Here is a 22,588-nt window from a genome sequence, read left to right as displayed (position 1 = left end):
TTAACACTCTCATTAATGACTGTACATTTGGCCGGGGGCGGTGGCTCACATCTGTAATCCCAGCAATTTGGGAGGCTGAGGCAGGGGGATCACCTGAGGTCAGGAGTTTGACACCAGCCTGGCCAATAAGGCGAAACCCCATCTCCACTAAAAATACAAACAGCCGGGTGTGGTGGAGGGTGCCTGTACTCCCAGCTACTCAGGAGGCTGAGGCAGGAAAATCATTGGAACCCGGAAGGTGGAGCTTGCAGTGAGCCAAGATCTCCCCACTGCACTCCAACCGGGGTGACACAGCGAGACTATGTCTCAAAAAAAAATGACTGTACATTTGAGTGTACACATATTTGCTAGCCCCCCATATTTGTTTATCTTTAAATCTAATGTTCTTCACGGTGAAACCCTGTCTCTACTAAAAATAAAAATTAGCTGGGCATGGTGGCACATATCTGTAATCGCAGCTACTCGGGAGGCCAGGGCAGGAGAATCGCTTGAACCTGGGAGGCAGAGGATGCGGTGAGCCGAGATCGCGCCATTGCACTCAAGCCTGGGCAACAAGAGTAAATGACCGTCTCACCAAAAAGCTCACTGCAAGCTCCGTCTCCCGGGTTCACGCCATTCTCCTGGCTCAGCCTCCCGAGTAGCTGGGACTACAGGCGCCTACCACCTCACCCAGCTAGTTTTTTTGTATTTTTTTTTAGTAGAGACAGGGTTTCACTGTGCTAGCCAGGATGGTCTCGATCTCCTGACCTCGTGATCCACCCGTCTCGGCCTCCCAAAGTGCTGGGATTACAGGATTGAGCCACCGCGCCCAGCCCTTTTTCCACTTTTTAAGGCAGACATCCAGCCAGAGAGGCAGCCAGACCCAATGGACTGCCATACCAGATAGGGATGAGAGGCAGGTGGCAGCAGCAGTAATGGAGATGGGGAGATGCGTTTCACCTGGGTGGATCGTAGAGCGCCTCCTGGAGCAGGTGATTCTGAACCATGCCTTACAAGAAGGGTATGATTTCAGTGGTAAAGGCAAAGGGGAACCGTGTTCTGAGCTGAAGGAACAGCATCAGCAAGGATACAGGAGTGTGAAAATTGGGGGCAGGTGCATAGAATGGGCATCCCAACATTCCTGGAGTTGAATGTGGTATAAAGGAGAGCGGGCCCCAGAGAAGGCTTTCCATGCCGGGGCAGGAATCCACCTCCCTCCAGCAGGCGGTGAGAAGCACCGGAGACTCCCACACGGGGAAGTAAGATCGGAGTTCCAGCTGAGCTCCAGCGGGGAGCTGGTGGCATGGTGAGAAGTGATTTCTCTTGTCTTCTTGGGGTGATGAAAAGCCAGCCCAGGGGGTGGGAGGAGGGGAGGGTCACAGGAATGGAAGTGAAGAGAGGCAGGTGGGGAAAGGCCGAGGTGTGATAACAGGATGTGAGTGTGGAGATGAGGATGGGGGGGTGGAAGTGGGGGGACTGAGGCCACGAATCTGCCGGACAGAGAAGGGACTGGGTGCATCTGTGTTGAAGGGGCTGGTGGAGCCACAGCAGATTGAGGTGAAGATGCTGGAGGTCAGGTCCCCATCCCGGGGTCAGGCTGGAGCCTGGTGCCCAGGCATAAATTTGGTGTCATCAGTGAAGAGGGGGTGCCGATGGGTCCTCAGGGCAGAAGACGAAAGAGACCAACCCACCTCACAGGGGTTCATGTCTCAATGCCTCTGTCACCCCAGGATCTTCGACCCCTTGCATAACTTGTAAAAGGGTCCAGGCCCATGGAAAGCCAAACTGTTTACTGAGCGGATGGACTGTACCGTGCATGGACCTTTCTAGAAGCAGTCCTGTCATCTCCCAGCTCCTAGCTTCCCCAGGGCCCCACCACTCAGAATAAGGGCCAAGCTCCTCGGCCCCACATGCAAGGCCCGTCGTAACCTCGTGCCACCCCAAGCCCCAGTCCATCGCCCGCCCTTGCCCACTGTTTCTAGCCATTGACAACCTTCCCTGCATTGCAGCTCCACCGGGAAGCTCCCTCAACTTCTGCAGCCCGATGTCTTCTCTGTCTCCAGGGGTCGGCTCCCCTGTCCCGGTCCAGGGAGAACTCGCTCCACAGATCTCTCCCCGCCTCAGCGTGCTATACGGTGGCTCCCCACTCACGAGCGCTGCCGGACTGGAGCCCGAGGGACCACATCCCATTTACTCCCAGAGCTTCCAACTAGCAAATGGTACTGAAGGAACAGGAAGTCCTGTTTTGAGAGCCCCCAGCTAAACTGGGGTTTCAGTACCAGAGCAGCCAACAACCTGCCCTAAGCAGAAAGGTAGGGGGCTAGACGTGGGTGCGTGCAGTGCACCTTACACAGGATACTTCTTGTAACTAGTGGACAACCTCATGCCTAGTGTCTGACCTATGACCAGAGGTCCCTCACATGGGAAAGACCCTTGTGACTCTGGTGAGACCCGTGTCCAGTTTATGCTGCCTGACCATTGCTCTGGCAATCCTGGAGGATTCCTCCACGTCCCCAATTTACACATTGATTTGTTCACCTGTACAACAATTATTAAGACTGGCTTGTGCCAGGCTCTGCTGAGGACCCCAGGACATGGTGGGGACACGGGGGACACAGGCTGTCCGTCAAGGGGGCTAGTAATCAACTAAAGAAAGAGTATCCTTCAGCCCTGCTGAAGGCTTCAGCTTGGTCGCGGGGCAGCGAGCACTCAGGTCCAACTCGCTGTGGCTGCTCCCTGGGCCTGGTCCCGCGCGGACGTGGTGACTGCGCGGGGGCTGGGGCCATGCCGGGTTCCTGCGGGTGGGCGCGGACAGGGTGGCGGGAAGGCGGGGCCTGGCGGGTGGGGGCGGGGTCTGGCGGGTCGGGCGGGGCCTTCCTGGGGTGGAGCCCGCGGCCGTGGGAGCAGGGCCCGCCAGGGCGCTGGCGGGGCGGTGGGAAGGCCGGGCCTTCTGAGTGGGGGTGTGGATTGCTGGAGTTGCGAGGCCTGCCTGGGGTCGGGTGGGGCGGTCTAGGGATGGGGCCAGTGGCCGTGGGAGCGGGGCCGGCCAGGGCACAGGGAGGGCGGGGTGAAGGCGGGGCCTGCGACGTGGAGGCGTGGCCTGCCTGGGGCGGGGCGGGAGAGCCTAGAGGCAGGGCCAGGAACTGCAGGCGTCCCTCCTCCGGCGACCTGGTGAGGCGTGAGGGGGTGATGGCTGCGCATTCGCGGGACCAGAGCGATGGGTGAGAACGCAGCACCGGGTCTCGTTAGACTCCAGTGGGACGGGGAGGCCTCGCACGAGCGCCCCGCCGCGGACCCACCTGATTGGGACTGTGGAGGAGGGCGGGATGCAGTGGAGGGTTCCCCGATCGCGTCGCCCTCCTGGGTGTCGAAGCTCCTTCCTCGGCAGTCCCGGGGCGTGAGAGCGCGACCAGCCGGGAGGTGGGAGCCCCGGGATGCGGCCTCACGTGGCCTCGCAGGGTTCCAGGAGCCCCTGAGTTAGCCGAGCGTGCGCGTGGGTATCGCGGGCGCGCGGGTCTCCAGCCCGGGAGGGACGGCGGAGGCTGCGAGCTCTGGGGGCGGCGGTGGATCCTGGAGTCCCACTACCTGCCCTAAATTTCCACTCCGTCCCTGTCGCCCAGTGTGACCTTGGGCATGGCTGCAGCTCCCAGTGCCTCAGTTTCCCGCTCTGTGGAGTGAGAGTGACAGTGGTCCCACCTGCTGCATGTGTGAGGCTTTGGCACCCCTCTGGCCCTTGGAAAAGGCTAAGGAAACTGGCTGTTTACTCTGTTTACTCCAGTTTTACAGGAAAGGAAACTGAGTCTCAAGACAGTTTAGTACTTTGTCCAAGGTCACCCAGCCTGCAACTGGTAGGGTCCGGGCATGACCAGCGCACCTGCCCCAGCACATTCTAGAATGTTCTGCCCCAGTTTAAATGGGGTACATGCTGTGAGGCCTGTCTCAGGTTTTTCCGGCCTAACTTATCTTTCTCTCCTCTGGGAGTCTCCACACCCGTGTCTGGCCCTCTCTCCCCATAACCTTCTGAGGGCCTCTAAGGGTCTCAGTCCCCTGGCTCAAGCACAGCAGGCAGAGATAAGGGGCTCAGGGAGCACCACCTTCATGGATGAAAGAGTGAGGGAATGAAAGAGCCGGCTCTGTCTTTCAGGTATGATCTCAGAGCTGAAGTTGGCTGTGCCCTGGGGCCACATCGCAGCCAAAGCCTGGGGTTCCCTGCAGGGCCCTCCAGTTCTCTGCCTGCACGGCTGGCTGGACAATGCCAACTCCTTCGACAGACTCATCCCTCTTCTCCCGCAAGGTGTGAGGCTGGGGCTGAAGGGAAGTCCAGGGGGAAAGTGGGTAAGAAGGTGAGGGGGGAGGTCTGCAGGGGAGTGAGGAGGGCAGGGAGACATCTGGCATAGACACCTCTTCCTACCCTCCAACCTGCTTCTCTCTGTTTCAGACTTTTATTACGTTGCCATGGATTTCGGAGGTCATGGGCTCTCGTCCCATTACAGCCCAGGTGTCCCATATTACCACCGGACTTTTGTGAGTGACATCCGAAGAGTTGTGGCAGGTAAGAAGCAGTGTATTTTTCCGCTCTGGCCCCAGGTCTGCCAGGAATTCACGGGAGATCTTAGGAAAGTTGAAGAGTTTGCTTCCTCCTGTGGGTCCCCCAAGCTGGTCTCCTGGGTGGACACCCCAGATGCTGGGAAGGGATTTCCTGAGCCCGGAGAGAAGAAGCGAGAGGGCGGGCTGAGCCTGTGCACAGCCTGACCTTCTGGCTCCTTGCGTTTCCAGCCTTGAAATGGAATCAATTCTCCATTCTGGGCCACAGCTTCGGTGAGTACACTGATCAGCAGCCAGGTGGGCCCGGAGTTGGACTGGGAGGGAAGGGCAGGAGCTGCTGCCCCACCGCTTTCCCCTGCGCTTATGAGATCTGCAGAGAGAGATGAGAGCATCAGAGATTGACCGCTGTACCCTCTGACCTCAGGCAACTGCTGCAAGGGACACAGAGATGAGGGAAATGTGGTCTTTTGAGTGGTCGGGTCTGATGAAGGGGCCATCGTGGCCCAGATACTGAGCCCCCAGCCACCCATATGGAGCCCCCCTCTCCCTCCACCACTGGTGGGAAGAAGCTTTAGGGTTTGCAGCTGGGGAGGGAGTGAGGGAATGTCACCAATGGCTCTTTTGTCCCCCAGGTGGTGTTGTGGGCGGAATGGTGAGTAGATGGCTTTGTCTGGCCAACAGGGGTCCCTCGGCTGGGCTGGGGATGGTAGCACAGAGGAGGAAGGAGAAGGTACCTGGGATAGGAAGTGCCTCCTCCTGTCACAGTAATAGTCATTATGCCAGGAAGTTGGTGTAAACGGTGGAGACTTCTGGTAGAGTTAATGTTTTCACGCCCCCATACCCTGTCCCAGAGCACCCTGGAGTCCCGCCACCACCAGGGTCTGGAGCTCAGTGCTAGGTGCAGACGTGGGGGTGGTGGGGGGAAGGCACACCATAGGATAGAACATTCTCCTTCTGGCCCCTTGGTCAGCACCCTCTCTGAGCCTAAAAGATGTTTCCGGGAACTCCAGGGTCCCCTGGGAAAGGCGGGAGAGTCCTTTTCTTCTTCCCCCTATTCATTCTCCCCTTCTGCTGTCCTCACAGTTTTCCTGTATCTTCCCCGAGATGGTGAATAAACTTATCTTGCTGGACTCACCGTTCTTTGTCCTGGAATCGAATGTGAGAAGCGGGGCTTTCGTGCGTGCTGTCATTAGGAGGACCTGCACCCCGGGCAGTGCTCTCAGCCCTGTCTCCTTTGGTGGACACTAGGGAAGCAGGAGGAGGCGGCAGAGGGTGGGAAAGGGGAGTCAGGGACCCGCTCTCCACCACAGGACAGCTCTCTGCTGCTTATACCCCTAGGAGTGGTCAGGAGAAGGGGTGTGGGGGACCCCCTGGAAACTGGATGTGTGGCTTGGGATCTGCAGAATGCCAGGCTGATCATGCAGTGGCAGGGGTGGAAGAGGGCAGGAGCCATGGCTGGAGGATGTTGTAGGGCACACAGCTGGGCAGGCATAGTGCACTCACACCCAGTCGAATGCCTTTGCACTGTGTACACGTTGCACTACCACACATGACAGCCCTAAAAGTGAATTGATGGAACAAGTACTGACCCCTCTGGCCACGACTACCTATAACCAGTACTGTCCCTGCATCTGGGTCCTGGCCTGGTGGTTTACCTGCTGGGTGACCCTTGGCAAGTTATTTTGCCTTAGTTCCCACACCTGTAAAATGAGGTTGGGCTGAATGACGGCCAGCCCTGACATCCTGTCATTTTCTTGCCAAGGTCTCAGCCTCTCAGTTGTGACACAACTCCCGTCAGTTTCAGGTTTTTTGTCCATAGAAGGACCACAGATCGGCCGGACGTGGTGGCTCACGCCTGTAATCCCAGCACTTTGGGAGGCCAAGGCGGGCAGATCACCTGAGGTTAGGAGTTCGAGACCAGCCTGACCAACATGGAGAAACCCTGTCTCTACTGAAAATACAAGATTAGCTGGGCGTGGTGGCACATGCCTGTAATTCCAGCTACTCGGGAGGCTGAGGCAGAAGAATCATTTGAACCCAGGAGGCAGAGGTTGTAGTGAGCTGACATTGCGCCATTGCACTCCAGCCTGGGCAACAAGAGTGAAACTCCATCTCCAAAAAAAAAACGGAAAAAAAAAGGAAAAAAACAATGACCACAGATGCCATAAGGGCAAGAATCATGTCCATCTCTTTGTCACCACACCCCGAACCCTGGCACCTAGGAAGGGCTCAGTAAATGTTCCTTGCATGAGCTCAGCTAGCTCAGGGTCTATTGTGAGGATCCAGTTCACAGATGGCAGACAGCAGACACTCCCTTCTTTCTGCATTTCACCCACTGAATTGACAAGCGCAGTGGCCCCGGGGGGCTTCCTCCTGGGTGAGTCAAGAGGGGCATTTGTTCCTCTTGTCCTCCATTCTCAGGGGCGGGTAGATGGGAGTTGCCCCCTCTGCAGCCCCAGGCAGTGGGCCCGAGGCTGTCCTCACAGAGTGAGCCACGCATCCTGGGGGAGCCTGGAAGCCCCAGAACGGCGCCCTTTCCTCCAGTCCCTTTCTGCCACTGAGAGTGATGGCATTTGTTGAACCAGAAGAAATCGCCAACCCCGGTGGTTCATGGCGTCTGGACCCTAATTTCATGCCTTTGCAAAGCACTCAACAGTTGACAGAGATTCCCCTTCCTCCCCATCATCCCACCTGATCTCTTCAACTGTCCCTGGCCACAGGCAAGACCAGGCTGGCTGTGACTGAGATGAAACAGAGACTGGTTCAGAATCGCGGGACTGACTAGCGAGGGCTGCGCCTGTGTCCCCTTTGCCGAGAGGGGCTCAGCGAGAGCAGAGGGCAGGGCGGGGAGGGGCGGAGGCCTGGTCTGCAGCCTGGATCCCTGCCCACCCAGCCAACTGTGTCTCTTAGGAAGTAGAGAACTTGCTGACCTACAAGCGGAGAGCCATAGAGCACATGCTGCAGGTAGAGGCCTCCCAGGAGCCCTCGAGCGTGTACAGCCTGAAGCAGCTGCTGCAGAGGTGAGTGCCTGGTGTGGATGGGGAGCTGTGGGGTCGACGGGAGGACACCCTGTGAGATGTGGGGAAGCGTCTTTCTCCCTCTCACCCAACAAGCCTGTTTCTCTCTGGGGTCACGCTGAGCACCAGGCTTCCCAGGGTCTTCAGGGATGTTACCTCCTTTCCCTCTGCCCCTGCTCCGGCCATGCCCCTTACTTACTCCAACAGCCTCCCCACACCTCTCAGCCCCCGCCTCTCCCCGAGCACACGCTGCTTCCACGCCTTCTCTCCCCTCTGGGACTCCAGCCTGGGCTCCCTTAGCTGGAATTCTCCCCTGTGCTTGCTCACTGGCTTCCCCACTCCTGGGGGCCTCAGCTGGGAAGTGCCCTGACACCCCCAGGCGAGCTGTCCCTCCCTGCCCTGCAGGTAACCACACTGTCCAATAAGAGCCTACTGACTCCCCTGGTTCCCCAGGCCTGTGAACCCCACAACCCCCACTATGGCTGACTTGGTCATGTTTGTGCCTCCTGCATCTGGCGGTGGGCCTGGTAGGTCGGAGCTCCACACTTATTTGTTGTCTGAAGGAGGAGAAGCCCCGCACTGCCCCACCACACGCACGCACACACACACCCTGCCCCCCACTGCCCCACCACACGCACGCACACACACACCCTGCCGCTGTAAACATGCCATTGAAACACGGGACACAGTCCAGGCGCAGTGGCTCACACCTGTAATCCCAGCACACTGGGAAGCTGAGGTGGGAAGACAGCTTGAGCCCAGGAGTTAGAGACCAGCGTTAGCAACATAGCGAGACCCTGTATCAAAAAAAAAAAAAAATTAGCTGGTCACGGTGGCACACGCCTGTGGTCCCAGCTACTCGGCAGCCTTAGTTGGGAGGATTGTGCAGCCCCAGGAGGTTCAGGCTGCAGAGAGCCATGATCATGTCACTGCACTCCAGCCTGGGTGACAGAATGAGACCCTGTCTCAATTAAAAAGAAAACAAAAAAAACCACAGGACATATGCACCCTGTGTGGGTGACCTCCCTTTCACTGCACTTCTCTCTTTTTTTTTTTTTTGTTTTTGTTTTTGTTTTTTTGGAGACCAAGTCTGTTCCCCAGGCCAGAGTGCAGTGGCACGATCTCAACTCACTGCAACCTCCGCCTCCTGGGTTCAAGTGATTCTCATGCCTCAGCCTCCCAAGTAGTTGAGGTTACAGGCACACACTACCACATCCAGCTAAGTTTTGCATTTTTACTAGAGATGTGGGCTTACCATGTTGGCCAGGCTGCTCTTGAACTCCTGACCTCAGGTGATCCATCCATCTTGAACTCCCAAAGTGCTGGGATTATAGGCATGAGCCACCGTCCCTGGTCCTCCTCTCCTTTTTATCTGACCTCCTTTTTATTGGTCCCCAAGCACCCAGCATCCTTCTGTCTCCCCCAGGTTACTGAAGAGCCATATCCACATGAGTGAGGAGTGCGGGGAGCTCCTCCTGCAAAGAGGAACCACGAAGGTGGCCTCCGGTAAGGGACTCCGCTGTCCAAGGCTGTTGTATATTTGTCACTGTTCTTACCGAGGATGTCAAGGACTTGCCCTAGACTAGGCAGGATACTAAGCACTTTGCAAACAGCATCTCACGAATCCCCCTCCTGCCTCACCTTCATCCCATTTACAGCAGGAAAAATGGACACAGCATTGCCAAGCGACCCAGGCGAGGCTATGCAGTTACTGCACATCCCAGAAAGCCACACTCTGGGAGAGTCTGGTCAGGTGTCTTGGACTAAATGTTGGTGAATGTTGCGGCCATGCTCTGCTGGACCTGGGGTGGGTGCCCAGCCCCAGGGGCAGGCTGTGAGGACGTCCCAGGGGCTGAGTGACTTGGGAGAGGCTTTTCACAATGGAGAGGTGGAGCTGGTGTGTCTTGGTTTCAGAGCAGCTTCTGGAACAAGCAATTTCTATACTTTGCTTTTACTCAGGAATTTTTTTTCTTTCTTTCATTTTTATTTATTTTTTTTTCTTTTGAGACAAGGTCTCACTCTGTCACGTAGGCTGGAGTGCGGTGGCACCATCATGGCTCACTGCAGCCTCCACCTCCCAGGCTCCAGACATCGTCCCACCTCAGCCTCCTGAGTAGCTGGGACTACGGGTGTGAGCCACTGTGCCTGCCCAGGAAATCTTTTCTAAGGTGCGCTACAGGCCCGGCTCAGTGAGGCTGCAGTGAGCAAGAGCCCACCATCCCTCTCTCAGTGGGGCCAGACCTCCAGCATCACAACTCCAGGGGCCGCCGCTCACAAAGGGCACCCTCTGGAGTTGAGCAAGGAGGAGTCCGGGCAGAGGCCTAGATTCTTGGAAGAGAAGCCAAGGATAAACCGGTCAACAGGCACATGAGCGGTTAGACATTCTCTGGATGTAACGAGGGAAATACACACGCTGTAGAAGAGACTCGCAGCGGGGCCTGCTCCAGAGGGGTGGTCCGGGCGGCAGCTCTCCCAGGGTGAGGGAACAGCTGGAGGGAGATGCTGTCATAGGACGGAGAATGTGCTGAGCTGGGCGAAACAACGTGGCTTCCTGACACGGCCAGCTGAGTGAACCTGGGACAGTCCTTTCCCTTTTAAACTCCCCTTGTGTGCTCAGGTGACAAACAAGGTCTTGGGTTTTTGCACTCATCGGATCAGGCGAGGTGGGCATATGCCTTCCCTTTATAAAGTGCTGAGTGATGCGGGCTCAGAAACGGTGGCACCCGGGGGCGGGGTGGGGCGTGTTGTGGAGTCCACCATGCCGGCTGGGAGGGAGGCTATGGGATGTGTAGGGACTTTGGAGCTGGAGCCGGCCCACCGTGGCAGGCAGCTGGGCCAGTGCTAATCAAGCGGGAATTCAGTCTCGTGTGGCCAGAATTTCTAGTTGCTCAGCTCTGCAGTAGATCTGCTGAGTTGTGGATTTTTAGGTGTCATGAATCCAGAAATGGATATGAGGGTCTAAAGAGCGGCACCTGTGGGCTGTTTTGGCCTCGGTCGCCAGTTTGGGACCTGTTGGGTCTTTGTGATCATCTCTGAACCTTTATCTCACCTCCCTGGAAACCCATCGTGGGAAGGGGCGGTCAGGGACCCCGAGCCCAGGCTTCCTGGACATGCCCCACAGATGGCTGACCTAGGGAGCCCCAGGCACAGAAGTGAGCTAATCTGTGATGAGGCCGGGGAATCTGATTAGGCCCAGGTCACAGGAAACAGTGAATGCAGGATGCTGACCGGGAACCCCTATGTGGGTGTCAGGGGGGTGAGGGAACAGGCAAGAGGGAGGGCTGAGAAGGAGGTGACCCCCGGGTCTGGGGAAGAGGTCAGCTGGCTGGAACGTTGTGTGCGGACAAGCCCTCTACAGCAGTTCTGGCCTTTTGGGACCCAGCCGCTGTAAACGAACGAAGTAACCTAAAAGAAGACAGTACCCAGACCCCCACCCAGTGCCTCAAGGACGATGTCCGTTCCTCCCAAATCCTTCCCGCCAGCCCCAGAGCACCTGAGAGTTCACATTCTATCCTCCCCTGCCCCCATCATCCAACCTGATCCCTCCAGAATCTGGAGCTTTAACCACCAAGACACGTTTCCCCACAGTTCTGGAGCTCAGGGTCCAAGGTCAAGGCCTCGGCAGGGCTGGTTCCTTCCGAGGGCTGTGAGGGAGAATCTGTCCCCGCCTCTCTGGCTGCTGGGAGCCTCTGGAGCCCATGGGCTTGTCTGAGAGGTTCTCTGGATGGGTTACAGAGTGCGTGAGGAGGGGAGGGCTCGTGGAGGAGGCAGAGTGGGGAGGGCAGCGAGCATTGCTGGAGAGGCTGCAGCTCCACTTCCTCTTTTGAATAGGAGGGTCTGGGTGGGCCTCATGAGGGGGTGACTTTTGAGCAAAGCAGTGCAGGTGCGGGAGCTGCTCCCACGGACTCCAGGAGGAGAAAGGAGCTGGCAGGACAGGCCTGGAGGTGTGAGTGGGTGTTGCAGGATGGGGAGAGAGCAGAGGATGGCTGGTGAGTGCCCATGTGGGCTGACAGGTCCGTGGCCGGGTGGCCGTGGTCGACCCCTGTTCCAGCTGGACCCCAGGACAGGGAGTCCTGGGCAGCTGAGGACGTCAGGGGCAGGTGAGAGAAACGAGCCCTGGCTGGTAAGGCCTGGGGGGGTTCCAGGAAAGTCACGGAGCATCCGCTGAGCCTGACGGACAGCATTGACGCCGCTGTCTTTGTGCTTCCGCCTTCAGGTCTGGTTCTGAACAGAGACCAGAGGCTATCCTGGGTGAGTACCGCTGCCTCTGCATCCCCCTGCCACGGTTTGCTTATTAGCATCTTTATCGTTTTTGAAAATTAGATGCCGAGCGTGGTGGCTCACACCTGTAATCCCAGCACTTTGGGAGGCTGAGGCAGGTGGATCACCTGAGGTCAGGAGTTTGCGACTAGCTTAGCCAAATAGTAAAACCCCTTCTCTACTAAAAAATACAAAAAACAAACAAACAAACAAACAAAAAAACTGAAAACAAAACAGGCATGGTGGCACACGCCTGTAATCCTAGCTACTCAGGAGGCTGAGGCAGGAGAATCGCTTGAATGGGAGGCAGAGATTGCAGTGAGCCGAGATCGCACCACTGCACTGCAGTCTGGGCGCAGAGTGAGACTCCATCTCAAAAAAAAAAAAAAGAAAATTACATAGGTACCATAATACATAATAATGGTCAACTTAACCGTTTGTAAGTGTGCACTTCAGTGGCATTAAATAGAGTCAGTGGAGGTGAGGTGACGAGGGGGACATTCCAGGCACTGACCGCTGCACAGGGAAAAGCTGGAAGTCAGCTCGGTGCATCTGTTGAGAGCGGGATTCCTAATAGAGGCTGTGAAGAGGGGAGGGGCAGGATGACAAAGTTCTCAGAAAACAGCGTCCCATCTGGAAGCCTGGAAGTGTGTCACTGGAGCACTTGTATTAATAGAAACTTGGCCATCTCTGCCACTGAGGGGCTGTGTGACCTTGGGCAAGGTGCTTACCCTCTCTGAGCCTTGGTTGTCTCATGTGCAGAAAGAAAGCACTTTCATTCATTCAGCTGGTTTCTGAGCAGCTTGGCTAGGGGAGCCACGCCCTGGGCCTGCCTTTGAAGGGTTGTTGTCGAGACTAGGTGAGGTCATGTGTGTTGAGTGGCCTCGCACACTGCTGTTGCTTCAGGTACTCATGGCCTGTGCTATTTTGTGATTGTTCAAAAATGGTAGAACACTGGACACGTGTGAGACTGTCATTAGAGGTGGGGAAGCTCTAACTGCAGGGAGAACGCTGAGAGCTGCTACGCAGGCCCAGGCCAAGAGATGAGGCTTGGACCAGGGTGTTAGCCAATGGTCTGGGAATGTTAATGTGTTTGTCTTTGATCCATGTGGGATTTGTTCTTGAGCATGGTGTGAGGTAGTGATTCGGTTTTTTTTTTTTCATGTTTTAAAAGTTCTATTTTTCTTTAATTTTATTATTATTATTTTTATTGATCCAGAGTCTCGCTCTTGTCAGCCAGGCTGGAGAGCAATGGCACGATCTCAGCTCACTGCAACCTTTGCCTCCCAGGTTCAAGCAATTCTCCTGCCTCAGCCCCCAAGTAGCTGGGATTACAGGCACCTACTACCACACCTGGCTAATTTTTGTATTTCTAGTATAGTTGGGATTTCACCATGTTGGCCAGGCTACTCTCAAACTCCTGACCTCAGGTGATCTGCCTGCCTTGGCCTCCCAAGGTGCTGGGATTACAGGCATGAGCCACCATGTTCAGTCTATTTATTTTAATTTTAGAGACAGGGTCTCCCTCTGTCACCCAGACTGGAGTGCCATGGCTCAATCATGGCTCACACAGCCTCAAACTGCTGGGTTCAAGTGATCTTCCCACCTCAGCCTCCTGAGTAGCTAGGACTACAGGTGTGCACTATCACAGCATGGGCAACAAGAGTGACACCAAGGCCACCCCCTAAAAAAAAAAAAAAAAAAGGCCTGGTGCGGTGGCTCACGCCTGTAATCCCAGCACTTTGGGAGGCCGAGGCGGGCAGATCACCAGAGGTTGGGAGTTCAAGACCCGCCTGACCAACATGGTGAAACTCTATCTCAACTAAAAATACAAAATTAGCCAGGTGTGATGGTGGGAGCCTGTAATCCAGAATCGTTTGAACTGGGTAGGTGGAGGTTGCGGTGAGCTGAGGTCGTGCCATTGCACTCTAGCCTGGGCAACAAGAACAAAAGTCTGTCTCCCAAAAAAAAAAACCTCTATCAATTGTTCTTTTTATTTAACATCCACGATGTGATTTCAGATGTAATCAACATAAAGCTTCATTGCATTATTTTGCATGCTAAGTTTTCCAAATCCAGCTTCGTGTCACACCTACAGCACACCTCACTGGAGCTGGCCACATCCCCACCATCCAGACGTGAAACTGTCACAAGACAGGGCAGGCAGGTTGCGGAGGAGGCCGGCAGGGGCCATGATGGAGTGCCCATCCTGCACTGTGGTCCCAGCAAGTTTCTTCCTCCTGGCAAGAAGCTTGTCCCAGGCTGGCAGGGGACAGCGTGAGGTGCAGCCTACGGACTGGGAAAGGGGTGTGGAAGGGCCACACCTCAGTCCTAAAATCCAGGCCCAGAAGTGGCCCAAGTCACTTCCCTGCCTTTAATCACACAGCCATACCCAGTGGCAAAGGAATATGGGAAATGGAGTCAGGCTGGGTAGCCACGAACCCAGGAAAAGTGGAGAACAGACTTGGAGAGGGCAGGAGTCTCTGGCCACCAGGGGCTAAAGAGCCTTCAATGAGGCGGTGATGTGCTGGGGTCCTGGGCTTGGACCCAGGGTGGATGGTTAAGGTGCCCGTACCAGGGCTTAGCCGCCCCAACAGACATGGGTTTTGGGCCCACGAGAGTGCCTGTGCCTTGTGATGAGGATTCAGCATGATTTTTTTGTCTCTGCAGCCGGAGCAGGGTGCTGACTTCCTCAGCAGGGAGCTGTATGCGCATTCCATCAGGAAGCTGCAGGCCCACGTCCTGTTCATCAAGTGAGTCTGGACCAAGTGCGCTTCAGTCACCCCCAAAAGACACATGGGCGCCAGGAATCTCTGGGAGGGAGCCGTGGCATGAGGCTCCAAGTTCTCTGTTGACCACACCGCTGAGGCTCAAGATCTTTTTCGGGAAGCCCCCCTGGCAGCAGGGTCATGGAAGGAGGAAGGTCAGAGGAGGGAAGGGCTCAGGCAGCGGGGATGGGCCAGGGCCGTCCCACACCTTTCCACAGGTGTCAGCGGGGGGCATGCCCAGGTAAGGCTCCATGACCAGTGAGCACAAAGTCAGCTCACTGCAACCTCTGCCTCCCGGATTCAGGCGATTGTCCTGCCTCAGCCTCCCGAGTAGCTGGGACTACAGGTGCCCGCCACCATGCCTGACTGTTGTATTTTTAGTAGAGACGAGGTTTCACCATGTTGGCCAGACTGATCTCCATCTCCTGACCCCATGATCCGCCCACTTTAGCCTCCCAAAGTGCTGGGATTACAGGCATGAGCCACCGTGCCTGGCCCACCACAGACAATTTTTCAGCCATAAAAAGAAACGAAGCACAGACATGGGCTCCAGCGTGGATGAACCTTCACGCTAAGCAGACGAAGTCAGACCCAACCATCTACGTGTTGTATGACTGCATTCACGCTCAAGTCCAAAGAGGACACACTGCAGAGACAAAGCCAGTTCATGGTTGCTCAGGACCGGAAGCCTGTGGGGGTGGGGGGTGGGTTGTGAAAGCGCAGAGGTTCGGGACTTCACTGGGGGTGATGAAAATGTTCTGTAATTGTGACGATGGTCTCACAACTCAACGTATTAAAAACCACGGGATTGTAGACTTTCAATGGGAGGATTGTAAGACGTAAATTCTCTCAGAGCAAGTGTGGACTCCAGAGCCTGTTCAGATCCCAGCTCTGCTATTCAGGCCTGTGACTGTGGCCAAGTCCTGAACTCCCTGCGCCCCAGCAGGGCTGTACCTTAAGCACTCGCTTGCACCTGGCTTTGCCAGCCGAGTGTGAGCTGAGATTAACTGAACCTCAAATCCAAGCCAGGGTCAAGGGACCCGGCTGTGGGAGGTGGGGTAGCCCAGGCTTTGGTTTCTCCTCAGAGGCCTGAACCCAGGGCAGGATGAGGGCAGTGCTGGGAGGCGGTTCTAAGATGAACCCCAACAACCCCAACTCCTCACTTTCCAGAGCAGTCCACGGATATTTTGATGTGAGAAGAGAGAGTTACTATAGCAAGGAGTCCCTGTCATTCATGATACACATGCTGAAGTCCACCCTCAAAGAGGTAAGGCGGGCTCAGGCAGCTGGTGTCCGGCCACTGTCACCCACTCTGGTCCCACCTCACCCATCTCTTCTCGTGCACTGGGAAGACCCCTGGTCTGGCCCCAGGCCCAACAAGTGACCACCAGGATCTCTCAGGCCTCACGCTCCACTGTGGTCAGTCCCTAGAGGCCTGGGGACACATGTCATCAGAATTCAGGAAACAGAGACCTTTGGTGGGGAGATTCTTTTATCGTCCTCGAGTACCCACCCTCCTTCCTGGGCCAGACACAATTAGGTGACCCAACTGCTAGAGGCAGTCCCACAGTTTTTATTTTATGTTTTGAGACAGGGTCTCATTCTGTTGCTCAGGCTGGAGTGCCGTGGCTCAATCATGGCTCACTGCAGCCTCAAACTCCAGGGCTCAAGTGATCCTCCCACCTCAGCCTCCTGAGTAGCTGGGACTACAGGTGCACACCATCATGCCCAGCTAATAGTCCCCCCGCTTTTTTTTTTTTTTTTTTTGAGATGGAGTCTCACTCTGTTGCCCAGGCTGGAGTGCAGTGGCAAGATCTTGGCTCACTATAACCTACGCCTCCCGGGTTCAAGAGACTCTCGTGCCTCAGCCTCCTGAGTAGCTGGGATTACAGGCACCTGCCACCATGCCCAGCTAATTCTTATATTTTTCAGAGATGGGATTTCACCATGTTGGCCAGGCTGGTCTCAAACTCCTGACCTCAGGCGATCTGCCCGACTTGGCCTCCCGAAGTGCTCCTTTTGCAGACAGGAGCCACCGTGCTCAGCCTAGTCTCACATTTTATAGGCTCCCAAACCACAGCAGAACACCTGGCTGCCTCTTCCCTCCGCACCCATCGCGCCAGTGGGTGTGCTGGCTGTAGGTGGGGGTGGCTGTGACCGGGTTCCTGGGAGCACCTGGTGATTCACGGTCACTTACCCACAAACACCTGACTCTGGGGCCTCTGCAGGTTTCCTGGCGTTGTCACAAAGGGAAGAAGCGTACCTGTGGCTGGCCGGTCGCCTGGTCAAGCCAAGGCAGACAGGGCCTTCCCGTCTGGCTTCTTGAAGGCAGGCACAAGTCTGCAGGCTGCTCACGCCCCCATCTGATTATTTTTTCTCACGGGGACCTCCTCTAATACAATCACAGCAACCCTGGCCTCGGCCCCGCCCTGTCCCTGACGTGCAACTTCGCAACTCAGCTGGGAGGCCTCCAAGTCCCCAGGGCTCACATACCTTCTGGGGTGCTATGGACTGACCGGGCTCCAAGGTGTAGAGTGTGCGGGAAACTCACCATGGGAGCCGCTCCTGCCCTGCAGGGAGCCTGAAGGCTGTGGGAGGGCCCTGACCCCAAGGGCCTAAGGAGCTCCCTAGGCTCCTCTGGCCACACCTCACCACACACCCTCTCCCTTCTCCAGCGGTTCCAGTTTGTGGAAGTCCCAGGCAATCACTGTGTCCACATGAGCGAACCCCAGCACGTGGCCAGTATCATCAGCTCCTTCTTACAGCACAAACACATGCTCACAGCCTACCTGTAGCTCTGGGCCTGGAACTATGAAGACCTCGTGCTGCCAGACTCAACACTGGGAATGTGAGTTCCCGAGCCCCGCAACAAGGCCAGGCCTGTGGGGACAGGCCTCACTGGTCTTGATGCCCAGCCTAGGGTGTAGTCAGGGGAAGGAGTGAGACTCCAACTTCAACATCTGTGACCTCAAGAGGGAGACAGAGTCTGGGTTCGGAGGGCTGCTGTCTCCTGGCTAATAACCTCCAGCCAGCTGCAGGAAGGGCGGGCTGGGGCCACCTAGCCTTTCCCTGCTGCCCAACTGTGTGGAAAATAAAAACTTCTCACATTCTCACTGCTTTTGAGGCTGTTTTGTTACCATCAAGGGCTTTTCCATTGAGGGAAAAGGGAAAACAGAGCGGATTCATGCAGGGTCCTTGACGGGAGGGTGTGGAGGCAGGAGGTGGCAAGTCCTCCTCTGGGCATTTCCAGGTCCCCAGAACTGCTGAAGCCCAAGACCCGAGGGGTGGCCTGGCCTTTCACTCCTGGCCTGTGTGGACTCTCATGGGGCTGGTGGACGGGGTGGCCTCAACCTGGGGCCCGTTTCCCAGAGCTCGGCCTCTCAGAGACGGCTGCAGGCCCTGCCTGGCCTCATGTTCCTCCAGGCCCCGCACCTACAGCCATCCACTGCGGCTCTGGTGGCTCAGTCAGGTCAGAATTTGCGCTGGGCCCACCCCAGCTCGATCTTCTGCTTGTCCTCCTGGAACTTCTTGCGCAGCTGCGCTAGATCTGGGGGCGAGAGGAGGCGCGGGGCAGGGTCAGACAGCACGTCCCCGGGACAGCCGGCTTGCTCATGCCCCACCCCTCCTCCCAGTTATTGTGGGGCGCGGGGGGCATGTCTCCCCCACCAACCCAGCCCCTTTCCCAGCTCTGCTTTGGGGGCAGGGTCTGGATCCTGGAAGGAAACAACCCGACGGCAGGCCGAGTCCAAGGGCAAGGCCAAAGTGGGAGACGCTGGCACCCCGAGCCTGGAGATGAAGCCCTAGAAACAAAGCAAAGGCATCTGCCCCCACCCCGACCCCTGCGCAAGGGGGAAGGAAGGAGTCCTGACCGCTTGGCCTGGAGTGACCCTGAGACTCGGTAAAGGGACCCCACCCCTAGTGCTGGTGAATGCCGATGGTAACTCTGGTCACCGGGTGGCCCAGGTCAGTGGCAGACTGGTGGCATGGAGGGGGAAGCTGAGGGTCTAGAGCAAGCACAAGTGGGAGCCAAGAGGGCCAGCGAGGCAGGGAAAGCACCAGTGACTGGACGGATGGCTCAGGGCCTGCTGCAGAGCCCCTCCCTGTGCCCTAGGCAGGGCAAGGAGACTCCTCTCCTGGGCCCACAGGGAAGCTGTCCTGTAGACAGGGACACCAGGCAGTGGGACAGGAGGCTCAGCCGCAGCACCAGGAGTGGGTCACAGGTGATCAGGTGCACAGCCAGGAGAGGGTCCTGTGCAGGCCACCTGACCCACACCACACACACACCCCCGCATACCCACACACAACCACACATACATACACACCCACACACACCCGCACACCTACACACACCCACACACCCGCACACCCCCCCACACCACACACACACCACCACACACCCGCACACCCACACACACCGGCACACCCACACACATCACACACACACCCACACACCACACACACACCGCCACACACCCGCACACCCACACACACCACACACACACCGCCACACACCCACACACCCACACACACCACACACCGCCACACACCCGCACACCCACACACCACACACACCACCACACACTCGCACACCCACACACACCACACACACACTGCCACACACCCGCACACCCACACACACACCGCCACACACCCGCACACCCACACACACACCGCCACACACCACACACACCCGCACACCCCCACACACCACACACACACCACACAGACACCCCCGTACACCCACACACACTACCGCACACCCGCACACCCCCACACACCACACACACACACCGCCAAACACCCGCACACCCACACACACCACACACACACTGCCACACACCCGCACACCCACACACACCACACACCTGCACACCCACACTCACACGCGCACACCTACACACACCACCATACACACACCCCCGTACACCCACACACACTACCGCACACCCGCCCACCCCCACACACCACACACATACCGCCACACACCCGCACACACACCGCCACACACCCGCACACCCACACACACCCCACACACACCGCCACACACCCACACACACCGGCACACCCACACACATCACACACACCCACACACCACACACACCTGCACACCCACACACCCACACACACCAAACACACCACCACACACACCCGCACACCCACACACACCACCACACACACACCCCAAACACACCACACACACACACACAGGCGCTGTTCAGGGCCACCTGACAGCACACACAGACACAGACACACACACCACCACCACCACTCCAACACACATACTCTGCAGCACCCTCCCTGCACCCACAGTGGGTTCAGAGGCCCCCTCTGCACTCGAACTCCTTGCTGGCTGGAGGCTGACGAGCGCCAGCACTAAGTGCACAGGAGCTCAGAGGTGGGCACTGATGACCCAGGGTCCCACCCACTGAGCAAATGCATCTGCCCCGGGGGGTGATGGGGGACCGCCACACAGGGTGCTGCCAGGCTGGGCCTCTTTCCAGAGCCTAGTGGGAGCCCTGTGCTTAGGGACGCCCTCCCTCTGCGACCAGCAGGTTCAGTGCCCGCTGTCAGGAGCCCTGGCCAGAAGCCTCATCCAAGGCTGGGGCCAAGGCCGAGGGGCCTGAGGATGGGCTGGGTGTGGCTTACGCTCCATCTTGCTCTCCCGGTGCTGCCAGGCATAGAAGTTGAGCAGCTCCTTTCGGGCGCGCTTCCGTCTCTCCCTCTCCAGCACCCGCAGGCTGGCTGCTTCAGTCCGGGGGAGCACAGGCCGCCGGCCCCGGCGGGTCACCTTCACCCAGCCCTCCTCGTCAGGGACCCCCTCCTCCTCCTCCTTGGCCTTAGCTTCTTAGCAAGGAAGGTGATCCTGTCGTCCGGTGGGCTCCTGGGACCTCCTGCAGCCTCCAGAAGCCGACCCTCCACGCCGTCCTCCCCTGAGCCCCTGCAGGGGTGGGATACTCCACTCCTCCCAACACGGTGTTGGGGCTCAGGATGGCGGGGAGGGCACGGACCTGCCGGCGCTGCCTCCTTCTCCACTATAGACCATGCGGAGACTAGATGTGTCACCCAGCCAGGCAGCCCAGGATCCGGTAGGGAAAAAGGGAGCCTGGCCTCTACAGAGTGGCTAAGGACAGGCCGCCACCGCCCTCCCTCTGGGGCATCACCTTCCCACAGCCACACGGGCGATATGGTGCTTGGCCGACCCTGCGGAGCCTCTGAAGGTGGGGGATGTCGAAACAGCTCCTCAGAAGCTGAACCAGTTTTACTCCTCCTAAACGGGTGGTAGAATGCAGACGACTGATTAAAGTTTCCCCAAGAACTCGGGGTATAACGATTCTGAAATCAGGAAGAATCCACCAACCTTCCTGATTTTTACTGGCCTGAAGATCCAAAGCCTGTTTTTCCTCCTCTGGGTCATATTCTGGGTGATCCGGCAAGTCAGGTTGCAGAAAGGACACTGCAGGCGGCAGGGTCAGAGGCGCGACTGGGAGTCCAGCTGCCTCCCGGGCTGCAGAGTCGGTTCTTTGGCTACCACGGGCAACGGCCATGTCTTCTTTTTGATGTCCTTTGCAGTGAATTACAGCCACCTGTTGAGGGAGCCAAACAGCTTCAAGCAGGGCCAAAATTTCTTCTTTGTTCTTGATAGCCTTTCCTGCTGAGGTGAGTAGCCACACTCTTGGTAGACGGCTCCGTGTACAGGCACAGTAGTGAAAGCATAGCTGCCGTCAGTGTAAATGTTAATACGCTTGTCCTTACCCCATCGGAGGGCCTGAGTGAGGGCAATCAACTCAACCCTCTGTGCCGAGGCACCTGCTGGCAGTGCTTGGGCCTACGGTATATCTGTGTCCGTAGTGACGGCTGCACCAGCCCTTCAAACTCCCTGCTCGAGGAAGCTGCTAACATCTGTAAACACGGTGGCGTCTGCCTCCTTGAAAGGCACATCTTGGAGATCAGGTCGGCCAGTTTCCATAGTCTCTAACAGTTCTTGGCAGTCATGGACAGGTGTGGTAAGGTCTGGATCAGGGAGCAAGGTAGCTGGATTTAAACACCTTGTGGGAGAGAAAGTTAAATGAGGCTGATCTCTTCTGGAAACACCTTCACAGACAAACCCAGAATAATGTTGAACCAAATACTGGGCACCTCATGGCTCCAATAAGTTGGAGCAAAAACCGAGCCATTGCGGAAAATGAAGAACAGTCACCAACTCCCACCCATGCAGCTGGCTCATTTGCTGGGCTGCCCTCCTCAGAAGGTGGCAGGGGAATCCCTGCCTTGGCAAGGAGGAGGCCTGGGGTGTGTGCAGGTGCCCATGGGAAGGGTCTTTGCCATGGGGAAAGCCAGAGCGACCCCTTGCTGATCCTGCAAGGGAAGAAGCTGGAGTTTCCTGACACCAACCCCAGAGGCAGAGCCCACATCCACATTTGGCTCAGCAGGCACTGTGCCTGAGGCACACTGTGGGCCCACAAAAATGTCTTAATTTCTATTAAAACCAGAAGAAAACATGTCACTAATTTACAAGCAGCCCAGCCTGGTTATATTAATCTTTTTAGCCATGCGGGCATAATATACAATTTTTACTTTTTTTTTTTTTAGTGGATGAAGGCCCCATGACAGTCATAACGTGGTCCTGTTCAGGGCTTCCTCCAACCAGCCGTGTCTGCACGGCCGGGCACCACTTCATCAGGCCTAGCTGCTGGCACTGTTTCTGGGGCGTGCTGCAGGACTCCAGGCCAGGGTGGGGAGGAGGGTAGCACCAGCCAGGGACCGGCTCCCGTCAGCTGAAACTGTGTATCCGGTCTGGTCTGCTCCAAAGGCTAGACACGAATTTTGCAGCGTTGTTTTCATCTGTGCTCTGCTGCCACCTCCTTGAGTGGGGTTTGCTTTTCCTCCTGGTCCTGGTGCTTTCAGGCCTGGAGGTGGGGGTCTGTGTCACCCGTACGGAAAAGTTTCTCTCTGAAATTCTCCTGCCCTCCTTTCTCTGGCCCCTCATTCTGCCCTGAGGCCAGCCATAGAGACTAGAAT

The 22,588-nt window shown here is 56.9% G+C and overlaps 2 protein-coding genes across 4 annotated transcripts in view; one reads left to right on the top strand and one right to left on the bottom strand.

Annotated features, from left to right (window-relative positions):
• Window positions 1-17,591, top strand: part of LOC103223420 (serine hydrolase like 2) — a 52,011-nt gene extending 34,420 nt beyond the window's left edge. Inside the window, exons 1-12 of one of the 3 annotated variants that reach the window (XM_073006651.1) lie at window positions 3,116-3,200; window positions 4,124-4,273; window positions 4,418-4,531; window positions 4,756-4,797; window positions 5,157-5,176; window positions 5,608-5,682; window positions 7,435-7,544; window positions 8,968-9,047; window positions 11,758-11,792; window positions 14,472-14,554; window positions 15,740-15,836; window positions 17,245-17,591. In XM_073006651.1, coding sequence (XP_072862752.1) covers window positions 3,197-3,200; window positions 4,124-4,273; window positions 4,418-4,531; window positions 4,756-4,797; window positions 5,157-5,176; window positions 5,608-5,682; window positions 7,435-7,544; window positions 8,968-9,047; window positions 11,758-11,792; window positions 14,472-14,554; window positions 15,740-15,836; window positions 17,245-17,364 — 930 coding nt within the window. In that variant the 5' untranslated portion in view covers window positions 3,116-3,196 and the 3' untranslated portion in view covers window positions 17,365-17,591. Of the gene's footprint in view, window positions 1-3,115; window positions 3,201-4,123; window positions 4,274-4,417; window positions 4,532-4,755; window positions 4,798-5,156; window positions 5,177-5,607; window positions 5,683-7,434; window positions 7,545-8,967; window positions 9,048-11,757; window positions 11,793-14,471; window positions 14,555-15,739; window positions 15,837-17,244 lie in introns of those variants that run through there. The other 2 variants (XM_073006652.1, XM_073006653.1) reach the window with 2 other exon arrangements.
• Window positions 17,592-17,846: 255 nt separating this feature from the next.
• On the bottom strand, window positions 17,847-21,744 carry LOC140709172 (putative ribosomal RNA-processing protein 7 homolog B). Its single transcript, XM_073007104.1, has 4 exons — window positions 21,707-21,744; window positions 20,731-20,837; window positions 20,216-20,410; window positions 17,847-18,116 (listed from the first exon to the last, which is right to left on the bottom strand). The coding sequence occupies exons 1-4, from the start codon at window positions 21,742-21,744 to the stop codon at window positions 18,040-18,042; spliced, it is 417 nt and encodes a 138-aa protein (XP_072863205.1). The 3' UTR covers window positions 17,847-18,039.
• Between the last annotated feature and the right edge of the window lie 844 nt (window positions 21,745-22,588).

The sequence above is a fragment of the Chlorocebus sabaeus genome, chromosome 19 (assembly GCF_047675955.1).
Source record: "Chlorocebus sabaeus isolate Y175 chromosome 19, mChlSab1.0.hap1, whole genome shotgun sequence".
NCBI classification, from domain to species: Eukaryota; Metazoa; Chordata; class Mammalia; order Primates; family Cercopithecidae; genus Chlorocebus; species Chlorocebus sabaeus.
This window is presented reverse-complemented; position numbering and strand designations above follow the sequence as displayed.

Excerpts from the sequence above, each read along its gene's own strand:
- LOC140709172 (XM_073007104.1), bottom strand. The coding sequence starts at position 21,744 with ATGGCTCGGTTTTTGCTCCAACTTATTGGAGCCATGAG. Across the intron at positions 20,411-20,730 it reads GCCCGTGTGGCTGTGGGAAG|CTAAGGCCAAGGAGGAGGAG; the intron begins GTGATGCCCCAG and ends CTTGCTAAGAAG. Across the intron at positions 18,117-20,215 it reads CCGGGAGAGCAAGATGGAGC|ATCTAGCGCAGCTGCGCAAG; the intron begins GTAAGCCACACC and ends TCTCGCCCCCAG.